The 12,008-nt window shown below is 45.4% G+C and overlaps 3 protein-coding genes across 4 annotated transcripts in view; all 3 read right to left on the bottom strand.

The window, feature by feature from the left end:
• The window catches only part of LOC142880148 (carboxyl-terminal PDZ ligand of neuronal nitric oxide synthase protein), a 35,668-nt gene extending 34,617 nt beyond the window's left edge, over positions 1–1,051 (bottom strand). For both annotated transcript variants that reach the window (XM_076013847.1, XM_076013846.1), the window contains exon 1: positions 481–1,051. In XM_076013847.1, the coding sequence (XP_075869962.1) occupies positions 481–585 (105 nt within the window). In that variant the 5' untranslated portion in view covers positions 586–1,051. The remainder of the gene's footprint in view (positions 1–480) is intronic.
• Positions 1,052–3,514: 2,463 nt separating this feature from the next.
• Positions 3,515–8,339, bottom strand: cacfd1 (calcium channel flower domain containing 1). The gene is made up of 5 exons (XM_076013841.1): positions 7,704–8,339; positions 6,844–6,916; positions 6,458–6,583; positions 6,177–6,284; positions 3,515–5,656 (listed from the first exon to the last, which is right to left on the bottom strand). The coding sequence occupies exons 1-5, from the start codon at positions 7,810–7,812 to the stop codon at positions 5,566–5,568; spliced, it is 507 nt and encodes a 168-aa protein (XP_075869956.1). The 5' UTR covers positions 7,813–8,339; the 3' UTR covers positions 3,515–5,565.
• Positions 8,340–8,612: 273 nt separating this feature from the next.
• On the bottom strand, positions 8,613–11,876 carry ptcd2 (pentatricopeptide repeat domain 2). The gene is made up of 10 exons (XM_076013902.1): positions 11,731–11,876; positions 11,118–11,210; positions 10,886–11,015; positions 10,628–10,745; positions 10,440–10,518; positions 10,216–10,307; positions 10,002–10,115; positions 9,840–9,914; positions 9,637–9,750; positions 8,613–9,384 (listed from the first exon to the last, which is right to left on the bottom strand). The coding sequence occupies exons 1-10, from the start codon at positions 11,837–11,839 to the stop codon at positions 9,169–9,171; spliced, it is 1,140 nt and encodes a 379-aa protein (XP_075870017.1). The 5' UTR covers positions 11,840–11,876; the 3' UTR covers positions 8,613–9,168.
• Between the last annotated feature and the right edge of the window lie 132 nt (positions 11,877–12,008).

The following is a 12,008-nucleotide window of genomic DNA, read 5'->3' on the forward strand; positions in this document are numbered from 1 at the left end:
CTGATGAACTGGTGACGGCAATAAAAGAAAAGGGCGCGTTGGAACGTTGGACTTTGACGCGGCGTCACTGGCCTGCTTTCAGAAAGAGTGGAAGCTGCGCCAAAACAAGACGCAAAAGTTGGGACTGTTGTTTGGGTGAGAGAGAGGCAGAGAGAGGGGGGGGGGGGGCTCCACGGAGAGATTAATAATTCAGCGGCAGTCACATCAGTCCACTTTGGAGCATCGGAAATGAGGACATCAAACCCTGTTGTGTGATTATTATGCAAATTTGAATTCAGGGGGGGAGGAGGTTGCGGTCACGTGGTGAGCACAAACACACGCCGGGGCCGCGCGTTCAAACTTTACGGGGGATCCGCTGCACCTGCACCACCACCACCACCACCACCACGAAACCGCACACACATAACAGGGAAGCCCAATTAAAGCAATAGCTGAATGAATGAGTGAAGGTGTAGATGAAGGGAGTCGGCGCGCGCTCACCTTGGCCTGGAAGTGGATGCCGTGCTGGTACGCCTCCTCGTTGTGCAGCGGCACCCTCGAGTCCGCCAGGTCGTCCACCAGGTTGTACCTGTTCCTCGCGGGCATCGCGCGCGCTCAGGAAATGGGAAAAGCCACACAATAGCCAAAAAAAAAAAAAAAAAAAAAGGCGGGCGCGCGACAACAACAAATGGGAAGCACCTTGACGTCACCCCAGCCACCAAGGCTAAACGGTGCCGAGCCCGTCACGCCCGCGTGCGTAAACACCGCGCGGTTCTTCTTCCCACGAGCGAGCCGCGGTGCATTGTTGTCGCTCCCGGGGAGAGGTCCTCCACTGGGACCCTCCTCACCCCCTGCGCGAGGGCTTCTCCGTCCGTCCTCCCTTCCTTGTTTGCGCTTCCCGTGGAAGCGAAACGCACGCGCGGGAACCAAGGGGGGGAGGGATGCGCGCGCGCTGACCTCCTAAAAATCCAGCGTTTCTCCGGCCGCAGGTGATGTTTGTCCACCGCGCGCTGATCTGCTGTGTGTCTGGTCCCCCTCAACAACTACTGCTGCTGCTGCTGCTGCACCCGTCTCCGCTCCCTCCCTCCCTTCATCCCTCCCTCCTCCTCCTCCTCCTTCTCCACGCCGCACAAAGCCGAGCCCTCATTGGCGCAAAGTTCCCACGCATGATGCAACCAGGAGCAGTTACAAGTCCCACCCCCCGCGGCGAGTTAAAAGTCACACTTCTCCCTCAGCAATCACATCCTTTTCTATTAATGGTCACAGGGGGGGGAAAGATGCCTCACTGATGATGATGATAATAATAATAATAATAATAATAATAATAATAATAATAATAATAATAATAGATTAGATTTGATTGTTATTGTCCCCGAGGGAAAATTATTTCATTTCATTTTCATTTATTTGCAATCCTGAGTGCAGGAAGAAGTATTGGTATTGAAAATGGATGGATGGATGATGATGATGATGATGATGATGATGATGATGATTATCAACAAATTGACTCACTGAGTGAAGGATCCCCCCCCCCGTGAGAAACATTTTAGTGGTATGAGTGGTATTATTTTATTTCTATTGCAGCTTGCATGACAAAATAAATCAGATTAATGTTATTACTCACGCGAATGATTTAAGATCCTCTCTCTAAGCCTGATTGATTACAGCTCATTGCTGCAGAAGGAAATGTATAGCAGATCAATAGCTCAGACTGCCCATTCATTTTGATCGTCGTTAACATTTTTTTTGTGCCTAAAACAACATTTTCTGTCGGTGCTTTAGGGCCCATTTTCACTCGGCCGAACCCGGTGGCAGCCTTGCAGGCAGGGCACCTCCAACTTCCCCGACTGCACATAAATCATCTGAGCTTTGTTTTTGCTCCTTATTACATCACTGCAGAGTCACGATCCTGATCAAATGGCTGAGATTCATCAAACGAAGCTCAGACGGTCATTTTCATCATCCTCGCAGTGCCCCGGGATTCCCCTCAGCAGGAAGGTGGAGGAGACTCTGAGCACAGCGGGGAAACATTTTCAGACACAAAATCACATTTCTGCCCGGGCAGTTGTGCAAGTCAGTGAATCTCAGGGTGTTGATCCCCGGTCCAACCTAATTTGAGCGTCGCGTGACATTGAGGCTTCAGAAAGAGACGACCAAGAACTCAGAGCTGTGGAAATATGTTATGACATATGGCGCCCTCTCTTGGCTACTCAGTGTCAATCCGAATCTCAACTACACTGCAGGCCAATTCAAAAAAATATTGTTGCCTCTCGTTCGTTGTTTTATAACAGAGGCCCTCAAATGGTGCAGTGCAATAATAAAAAAAAAATCTATTGATTAAAGAAAAAAAAGAAAAAAGACGTAGTTTGATGCAACCAAAACCAAAATATCTGCACAACTAGAGTACAAACTTTATTACTATGTCAACTGAGGAGGTGCTCTGGGTTTATGAATTTAGCATCACCGCCAGGGAGTCTTTGGAACTGAAGACCAGACTGGAAGCTGTCGTCGTAGTTCTGCTCACTGGATTATAATAGTCCCTAAAGAACAGGCCGGATTATTTCTTGGCACTGAGCAGTCTCCTGTCAGCCAGCAGGGACTCAGCAAAGTCCCCCAGAACCATGGAAGAAAGTAAGCTGCTTTGCAAACATCTTGAAGATCAACTGAATTCACTTTAAACTATATATTTTTGTCTGGACGTGTGTGTGTGTGTGTGTGTGTGTGTGTGATCTGACATGAAAAGACAGACTGGGGACTCACAACCTGAAATCCTAGTTCACAAGCTGCTCTTTGATCGTAGATGAAAGGGGAATGGGACATTTGGGACAGAGAAGTAATAATAGCTGGAAAAATAATTCTCATCTCTATCCTAAAAGCACACACTTCACTTTCTTCAATGAAGAAGTAGTCCTTATTTTACAGGAGTCACATGAACAGGTGTGATTCTGACTCATCCAAGCACAGACAGATTGAAGTGCTTTACTGAACATACTGAAGGAAAAGGAGTTTCAGCTGTCAAAGTACGACGACCCACATCACAAAGCATTTCATTTACTGGGTGGAAGATGATAGAATTAAAGAATCCAAATGAGCCGATGATGCACCACATAAAAACTCTGGGTCAAATCCCAATTAGTGGTGTTTGTACGGCGGCCAATCACCCGGTTAACAGGCGAGTGTGTAAAAACAGCGCAGAGTAGTAAACAGGGTTCTGATAAGAGAAAGAGCTTAATTGGATCAAGTAATAAGACCCCCTGGTGGTGGGATGGTGCATATGTCCATGACGCTAAAATTTTACAAATCATAACGGGGACCACTACGGATGAAATTTAGCAGCATTAAGTCAGGCGTATTTACAGTAAGTACTCAGTGTTCATTAATATGCACTGTCCCGTCTAAATAAAGGTATAAATAAAAGAAATAAATAGTAGCAAAATTACATTTTAAGAAGAAATACTGACTGGATTTTATTTCAGTTAAAAAACAAAAACAAGGTGTCGATGGGCGTTCTCGGTCAGACAGCTCGACACTGAGGCAGTAGTAGCAAGTCTGTTTATTCCACAAGTTTCAAACAAGGTCCAGATTCACATCACGACACACAACATGACACACACGCCAAAACCTCGTACACTGTAGCGCCACCACGCGTGCAATCAATCGAACCGGTGGTGTGTCTTTGAGATGCATGTCACCGCAAAAAAAAAAAAAACCCCAAACAAAACACGGAGGGTTTCCTGGTGCTGCTGGATGGTGGTGGTGTTGGGGGAGGGGGGGGGTGGGAGTTCAGACTGCTGGTGGGTCTGTGGCGTTTGACCGACGGTTCCAGAAAAGGGAAGAAGCTCCGATGACACTTTCCGAGCTACTCTAATATAACATGTGATGCTGTGCACGGTGAGGTATGATACCTGAGAGCTGGTGGCAACGTGAAGAATCCACTCGGTCACGGGCTGGGTGAGAACTCGAAGCGTCGGCAGCGGGCGCGTGTAAACAGGGATTCTTAAAGCATCCTTGGGTAGCCAGGACAGTACAAAGGCAAGGCAAGGCAACACAACACACACACACACACACACACACACACACACACACACACACAGCCGTGTCAGAAGCCAAACACGGCTCTGATCGCCGTCGCGGGACACAGAGCGGTTGCTTCCCTTCGTTAAAACGTGACCGTTTTCTGAAGCGTGAGCCAATCACGGCTCAAACGAACGAACGAACAAACAAACAAACAAAGAAGACGTGAGCTCACGCTGTGTCTGACAGACCTCTGCTCGCTACTGGATGTTTGATCGTAAGGAACCGCACGGAAACAACACGCCCCGTGCGGTGAGAGCTTCTCATTAAATTCCCTTTATCCCAGCTGCTACACACACACACACACACACACAAACAAACACACACACACACACACAGAAAGAAAACAAAGTGCAAGATGCCCCGCGTGATCTTTAAATTAACCAAAGGAATAAAAACGCAGGAAAATATAAAAATGTTTTAGCTCACTTGGGGGGGAGGGGGGGGGAGAGAAACGACACACATTTTTTGTTCGAAGCAGATTTAGTCCAATGAGAGCGACAAATCCTGTCAACTGGCGACACTGAGGAAACGCAAAAGAGGTCCAAAAGTCATGAATGTTTCATTTGTATGATGCCTCCTCCATCCTAAACTGTCATAAAACTTTGGTACTAACAGCGACCTCAGCCGACTGTTAATGCAACAAAAATCAAAAGCCTTTCTTCCATTCAACCCTTAGAGGGCCGGTGTGTGAGATTTAGTACCACCTAGTGGCAAGACAGTGTGCTGCAAGACAACAACTGTTGCTTATTCTTGTGGAACCTTCACACACGGCCGGCCTTCATGCCAATACTTGTTGTTAGTGACTGATCAGAGCAATACGGTTCCCACACTGGGCCTTTAAAGTAGCTGCATGAATTTTTTTTTTTGTTTGTTTTTTGTTTTTTGTTTTAAACGTCAAGCAGGGAGGTTGATATCGCTGCTAAGATGAGCTGCTCAGGACTGGATGCAGGACCTAACCACAGCCACAAGCAGCGTTTCATCATCTCGCTGACCGACAAACCCCCGGTGCTTTTACAACAGTCAACTCTGAGTCATTCTGAGTCATTCAATAGTCAATTATTTACATTTCATCATCACATTTAGATCGACGAGGATTTCCGAAAAGGCTCTTGGGTGATTAAGATGTGCCTTTCTTCTTTTCTTTTTTTTTTTAGCCTCAAAAAACAAGGTTTAAAACTTACAAACACCATAGAGGGAGAAGAACATAAATAAATACAACCCAGAAAAAGGGGTAAAAACACATAAAATCTGACACGAAATTAACTTGCACGTCAGGGAGCAAACAAGGACTGAATTCACGTCAGAGTTGAGGTTAATTGCATTGGAAGGAAATAAATAAATAAACCCAGTGGTGTTTTTCTATGTAGTGACACCAAATGGTCATGGAGGAAGAGGTAGAATGGATGGAGCACGGGAAAAAAAAAAAAAAAAAATCATAAAGGACTGAGAGAAACAGGACGGGAGGAAGAGGAGGAGGAGGAGGGAGAGGAGTGCAGGGAAGCAGGCGCCTCACTCTGGAGCCCCGTTTGGCGTTCCCGTCATCCTCTCTTCATCGCCTTGCTTCTGGTGCTGCAGCCTGGCGTAGGTCACCGCGTCACCCCTGGTGGGTGGGTGGGGGGGGAGAACGGTTGTGAGGAGAGGAGGGTTACGGAAGGTTAAGACGAGGGAGAGGTGTTCGAAGGACGGCTGGCGTTAAAACACACGATCGAGTTAATGAGATTCATTAAGGGTGTTTAAAGAAAAAAAAAAAAACTAATTGGAATTAGCTGGTTGCGTTACTGCACTGAATAGGAAAGCCTGTTTTAATGTGGCGTTTTAAGGTGTTTGGAGGAGAAAGAATCAGAGATACAGAAAATTAAAAAAATATCCATTTGGACGAATATAATAAAAAAGGAAGATAAGAACAAGAAATAAAATTAACCTAGCAATACTGTAATTATATTTTCAGGGCTGTAGCATTTGAACATTTCCAATTTCCATCCTCAGATACCAATTATCAATCCTTCAGAAAAGAACCAATTAACAGTCGATTGAACACAATCACACGCATTCCACTGTCAGACAATTTAACTAATTTAGGCCGTAATCATCTGGTCACGATTCAGGCGTTTCGCTCTTACTTCTTTCCTAGGGACGCGAGGCCGTAAAGGACCCCCGTGGCGAAGGCGATGGCGTTTCCGAACAGGGTGGTAATGGAGAAACTCAAACACACCGGGAACAGAGCCATCCTGCAAGTCATCCAGCAGGAGACACAAATAAAAACCAGGCGATAAGCAGACGACGGGGGGAAAAAAAAAAAGCAACACATCCCCACTATAAATCTACAATCCCGACATTTTCACTCCAGCACTCCCATTGATTTAAAACCGAGTGCCGTGTGTGTGTTGCCGTGGCCCCTCACCCGCAGTAGAAGAAGGCTTTCTGCCAAGGCTTGAGTTTGTCGGCGCGGGCCGCGACCGCATTGGCAAACTCTATGAACTGGCAGCAGAAGGGGACCTCGCACAGGAAGAGCACAAAGGCATTCAACCTTGATGGGTGGAGGGAGAGGAGGAGAGGAGACAAACAGAGCAGTGATTCAGCAAATTCACCTCCATCTAAACACAGTCTGCAGTGCCCCGGTTGCACGACAGGGGGCGACAGAGGCGGCAACCGGCGAAATATATATATATATATATATATATATATATATATATATATATATACATACTGTAACACTTTAGGCCTGGAAAACAACACACATACAAAATAAAAGCACTGACAATAGCTGAGATGGATGACGATACTTACACCATCCACACCCCTGCAGCGATGTTCAAAGGGTTTACAGTAACACAGTTCCAGACGCCTGAGACGGCACAAGCTGCATGATTGGCACAAGAGTAAACAGAGACAGACATGCTGTTCAGAAACACACACGGCCTACACAACACTACAGTCACCGTACACAAAATATTGTCACTGTGCTCTAAAATGTTTTTCATATTACGTGTGGGACGATCGTAAGTGTGCCTCTAGTTTAGTTCAGCACAGGGCAGTTTAGAGTAATTCATACATGAAATTCATAATGAAATTCATACGCTGGAAGGATCAAATAGAATCCATTTGGGCCACATGGACCTATATTGTGCTAAAAAACAACATGAAAACACAAACAAACAGAGGGGTTGGCTAGGCAACACAGCAACACATCCGGCCTCCTTAATAATACAGATCCATTGAATATGCAGCAGGCTGGCTGGTTAATGTGATACAGGCACAGGGACTCTGGTGTCACTGTGAAGGCGACACGGTTGAGGTGGAATTGTGATGGAAAACTGCACCGCAAGCAGCACAAAGCAGCCCTGTCTCACTGCGTAACACTGTGTGGAAACTCTGCTGGTGGTTCAGCTCATACTGTTTATTTAGATACATACACACAGGCCATAAGGGTGCACACGGGCGGTTGCTGCTGCCCTCAGGGGGACAAAAGAAAAGGCTTTTATGAGACTTGGCAGATGCACATTTGCTACTTGGTCCAGTGCTCGGTTCTAAATAGAGAGCAGCAGAGTCCTGGTGGGATTACCAGATCCCAAGCTTAATATTCCGACTAAAAGAAAGGATGTAGCTATTATTAAAGTTTCAAGTGGTTAAAATATTAATTTACTTACACACTCCTCCCAGAACTCCGGCTATTTTGCAGAGCCATCGGTACCACCACGTCATGCCATCATCCTCCGGAGTGGTTTTGGCAGACGACGCGGTCTCCTCGGAGCTCATTGTGTGTTTGTTTTAGCTCGGCTTTGCTAAAGCTAAAGCTACCTAAACAACTTTTCGATCGCTAACTTAGCGAATGCCAACCAATTAGCATCCAAACTGTTGGAGGCGGATAAAACGGCGTCTCCGTCACGTGGAGATAAGTATTGTTCAAAGCGACAGTTTATGTTGTTGTAATTGTCTCCTCTTTGTCTGTTCGTGCGGGGGCGAGTTGCCTGATGTTGCCAGCGGCTGCTTGGACAGCTTTACCCCGTCAGTCGGACTGCGCTTCACCCCGGCTAGCTGATGCTAAGAGGCACCGCCAAGCAACCGCCGCTAGGTGTCAATGCCACAGCAGCATCCGTCTTCAACTTGGCTCAAATAATACTCATAAACACCACTACGCTGAAATTCTCTTTTAAAAAAAATAAAAAATAAAGAGCTGTTAACTGCGGCCGCTTATCTAGCTTGTTGTGACGTTGACTAGCTTCTCTGTTTCTGGGCGCTCCACCCTAGCTGGCCAGCCGATGTGCATTGTGGGAGGGCTCCCATCTGCGTCACGGTTTGTTTACTCACACTTCCGGTGGCAGATGAAGAGAATGGAATGTCATGGCGTGTTTTTTTTTTTTTTTTTTAAAAAGGAAAAAGTGAACTAAGAGTGGTTAACTGATTTAATTTAGGTAACACTTGAGGAGCACTTCTAACAAATGGTGAATGTCAAAAACAAAACTGGAATGTGTTTGCTCAGTAAACAGAGGAAAACACCCAAAATACAAAACCAACGTTTCAAATGAGACATAGAAAATATATTTTATGTATATGCATGTTTTTTTTTAATTTTCTTTCAACAATTAATGCAATGTGTAATAAAATATAGGCTCCAGCAGACACCCTGAAATAATTGTTTCATAGAGATTCTGAGACAAGTACTACAGAGAGGCAAACACTTCTGAAACAACTACAATTTCAAATTTTCCTTTAAAACCATTAATTAGTTGAGATTTGATGAGGCACAATCAAAAAAAAAAAAAACCTCTGAAAACAAATTATGTCACAGCTTTGCACAAACTGAAGCAAAACAACCCACTTGTCCAATTCACTTTTAATCACTCATTCAAACTTTACACACACAACTCATTCTTTCCAAACAATACTGTACAAAACCGTGACATTCTCCCAGCAGCTTTTTATGTGGATTCGCCTCTGCACAGAAATTTTGAAATGTCGGGGTCAAACAGCAAACAGGGGGGAAAAAGTCCAATTTCCCTCCAGGTGGGGGTGTACGTCTCTGACGAGGTAGATGCAGCAGCTGTAACCAAAAGTAGTGTTTCTTGATGGGTTTGACGCATGAGGGTCTTCAGTTCCGGCACATGGCACCTCTCACTCTGTCAGCAGAGAGGACTGCAGCAGCCTCAGGGTCCTTCGGCTGGTCTTCCGCTCCTCTATCACGGGTCTCCTCTTCCCGGTGGGGGTGCGGCACAGCATGTCATCGAGGGTCTCCTGGGTCAGCTGATCGGTTTGCACCAGCCTGGTGACCACACCCTCTAAATTCTCCGTGCTCGGTTGGCCTTCGCACCGCAGTCGCAGCAAATCCACCTGGCAGAAGTGAAAGAGACTGCTTGTTTCCTTATTGCATCTCTGATCGAGCATCCCACCACACTGTAGCACGCTCTCTGAATAGCCACGCGGAACAGAGCAAGGAGCTCCGTATGCTGGCTGACAGACAGAAGCACAGCTAAACAGGAGACATGGCAATAACTGCCGCATTTGTTTCCTCTGAAATAAGTTTCGCGACATCGGCAATTTGTCAGGGTTAGCAAGGTTTCTGTTGAATCGAGCTTCTCTTACCAGCTCCTGAGAGAACTCAGGCCTCCTCACAAAGGAAGGGCCTGTAGGCACAATGGCTGCAGACAGAACCGAGAGGGCCTCCGACACGCCTCCTGCCATTGCTAATATTGCAACCTAAAACCCAGTTTCACAAAATTAATTGATGAGAAAAATGTTGGCACGCACAAATGATTCACGTTTGAAGTTCATTGACGTGTACTCACTCTCAAATTCTGGCATAATCTGCTGTCAGTGCTCATTATTTGTAAATACAGTGCCTGTGCATTTTCAATGTCGTTCTGGAAAGAGAACAGTGGGGAAAAAAAGCCGATTTGTGAGAATTGATACAACAGATTCAGAATGGAAGAAAGATGATTGGTGCTCACCTGTCTCAGGGCTAAAGCGACTGCAAAGCAGTAAGCATGTCTGGGCATGAAGTGTCCTTTAGACTGTACGTCGTCTATTAGAGATGAGCAGATCTTATAGGACTCTTTGTTATTCTGACCAAGTGAAACAAAACATGAACAGAATGCAACAGAACGAGCCATAAATCTACATGCTGGAATTGGAATGAAATAAACAAATAATTACAAACGTTACCAGTTTATAGCAGGTGCCGAAAGCCAGCGTCAGTGTGTCTTTGTTAAATGGAACACCCTGGCTCCTCATGGCTCCGAGCACTTCCAGGGCAGCTGAAACAGCCAGAGGGTGAAATGATTTATCAATTTATTTGTGCGGACCTTTTCATGCAAAATGTAACACAAAAACATTAAAACCTGCTGAAAAACAAGAATGTAAAATAACAATAGAAAGGTGGAACTCACCTTCATATTGGCCTTTTGTGAATAGCATGTCTATGGCAATGTTAAAGGAGGTTGGATCGTTGAAAAAACCCTTTAATTTCTGTATGCAACAGTTATAAACAAAGGAATATATTGTTATCAAGTTCAGCATCTTCCTCCTTGCCTTTCTTTCCATGTACAGTTTGAACTGATTGAAACAATAGACGTACCGTATCTTTAAGGGTGGCAGCAGCAAAGTCCTCCAGACCGAGCTCATAGCACAGTCTCATGAAAACGGGACCAAACTTAAAGTCCCCGTGCGCCAGATTGTGGTTCTCCGAGTGATACCTTGTGAGCACAAGTGAAGACGATGATAATCACCATCAACAAAGCAGTGCTGCGAATCGAGTGAAGGCATTTACCACCAACGGTTTTGAAACTGAGCTCGCAAAACGCGACATTTCAAAGGGACGCTCCTGGGTCTGTACCTGAACATCGCATCTCTGGCTATCACCATGTCCTCCGCAGACTGGCACAGGTGCAGCAGCAGTTTCAGCTCGTCCCTCAGTACCAGCTCACTTCTCTGTAGCTTCTGACGGAAGAACTCGATGTAATTTCCTGCAACAGCAAGTCCAGAGGAAGCGTGAGAACACGTCACACACTGCATGTCAACAACAACAACAACAACAACGACCAAGTAACAAATAACACCGTCGTTACCGTTAGATCCGGTGACCAGATGTGCCACGGCCAGCTTCCTCTGCTGGAAGTCTTGCAGTTTGATGACATCTTCTGACAGGAGGTGCCTCTTCGCTGAGAAATGAGGCAATTGTTAATATTAAATGAATAAAAGGCAAAGAGCAAGTTTCTAGTGCCAAGTGAAGAAGAAGAAGAAGAAGAAGATTTTTTTGATTTTTGAAAAATAACATTTATTTGCCGCTCTCATTTCCATTCAATCAATCAAACTACATAAATAAATAAATAAATAAATAAATAAATAAATAAAAGAAGAAGAAGAAGAAGAAGAAGAAGAAGAAGAAGAAGAAGAAGAAGAACAACAACAACAACGACCCTTCTTCTAGCTAACATGGACTACCAGCAAAAGGAAAATCTTGCCAAATATTGAGGAGTTTATTAAAACCCCCACGAACAAATGAAGGTTCAGGTGAAGCTGAGTTAAACGTCAAACCGCCAAACCTGTCGACCTACTTTGTTTTGCATTGGTCACCTACAAATGGGTGACACGCAAGGCGCTAATGTCGCCAACCTTGTTTGTTTGTTTTTTTCAAGAGTTTTGTTCAGGTAGGTGATGCGTTCGTGGTGTTCGTCCTACCTCCGACACAGCCTTCGGTCCACACTGGGTGTGAAATAGCGCAAAACGCAGCTTTGGAGGACTCTCTCAGCAACGACCGAGAGCAGCAGACGACCCGGACCAGCGCCATGCTGCTGGCAGACTGCACCACCGGGATGAAAACAAAGGGTGTGGAGAGGCTCGATTGTACATTAAAACAAGTTTTAAATACTCAATTTCATACTTAAATATTACACAAGGTGTTTAAACGTTGCACGACAAGCTTGATGTCGCGCTGAAAGCGGAATGTTGGGGAGTTT

Source organism: Nelusetta ayraudi, unplaced genomic scaffold (assembly GCF_046127955.1).
Source record: "Nelusetta ayraudi isolate G7.1 ecotype Tasmania unplaced genomic scaffold, CSIRO-AGI_Nayr_v1 ptg000160l, whole genome shotgun sequence".
In the NCBI taxonomy this organism is placed as follows: Eukaryota; Metazoa; Chordata; class Actinopteri; order Tetraodontiformes; family Monacanthidae; genus Nelusetta; species Nelusetta ayraudi.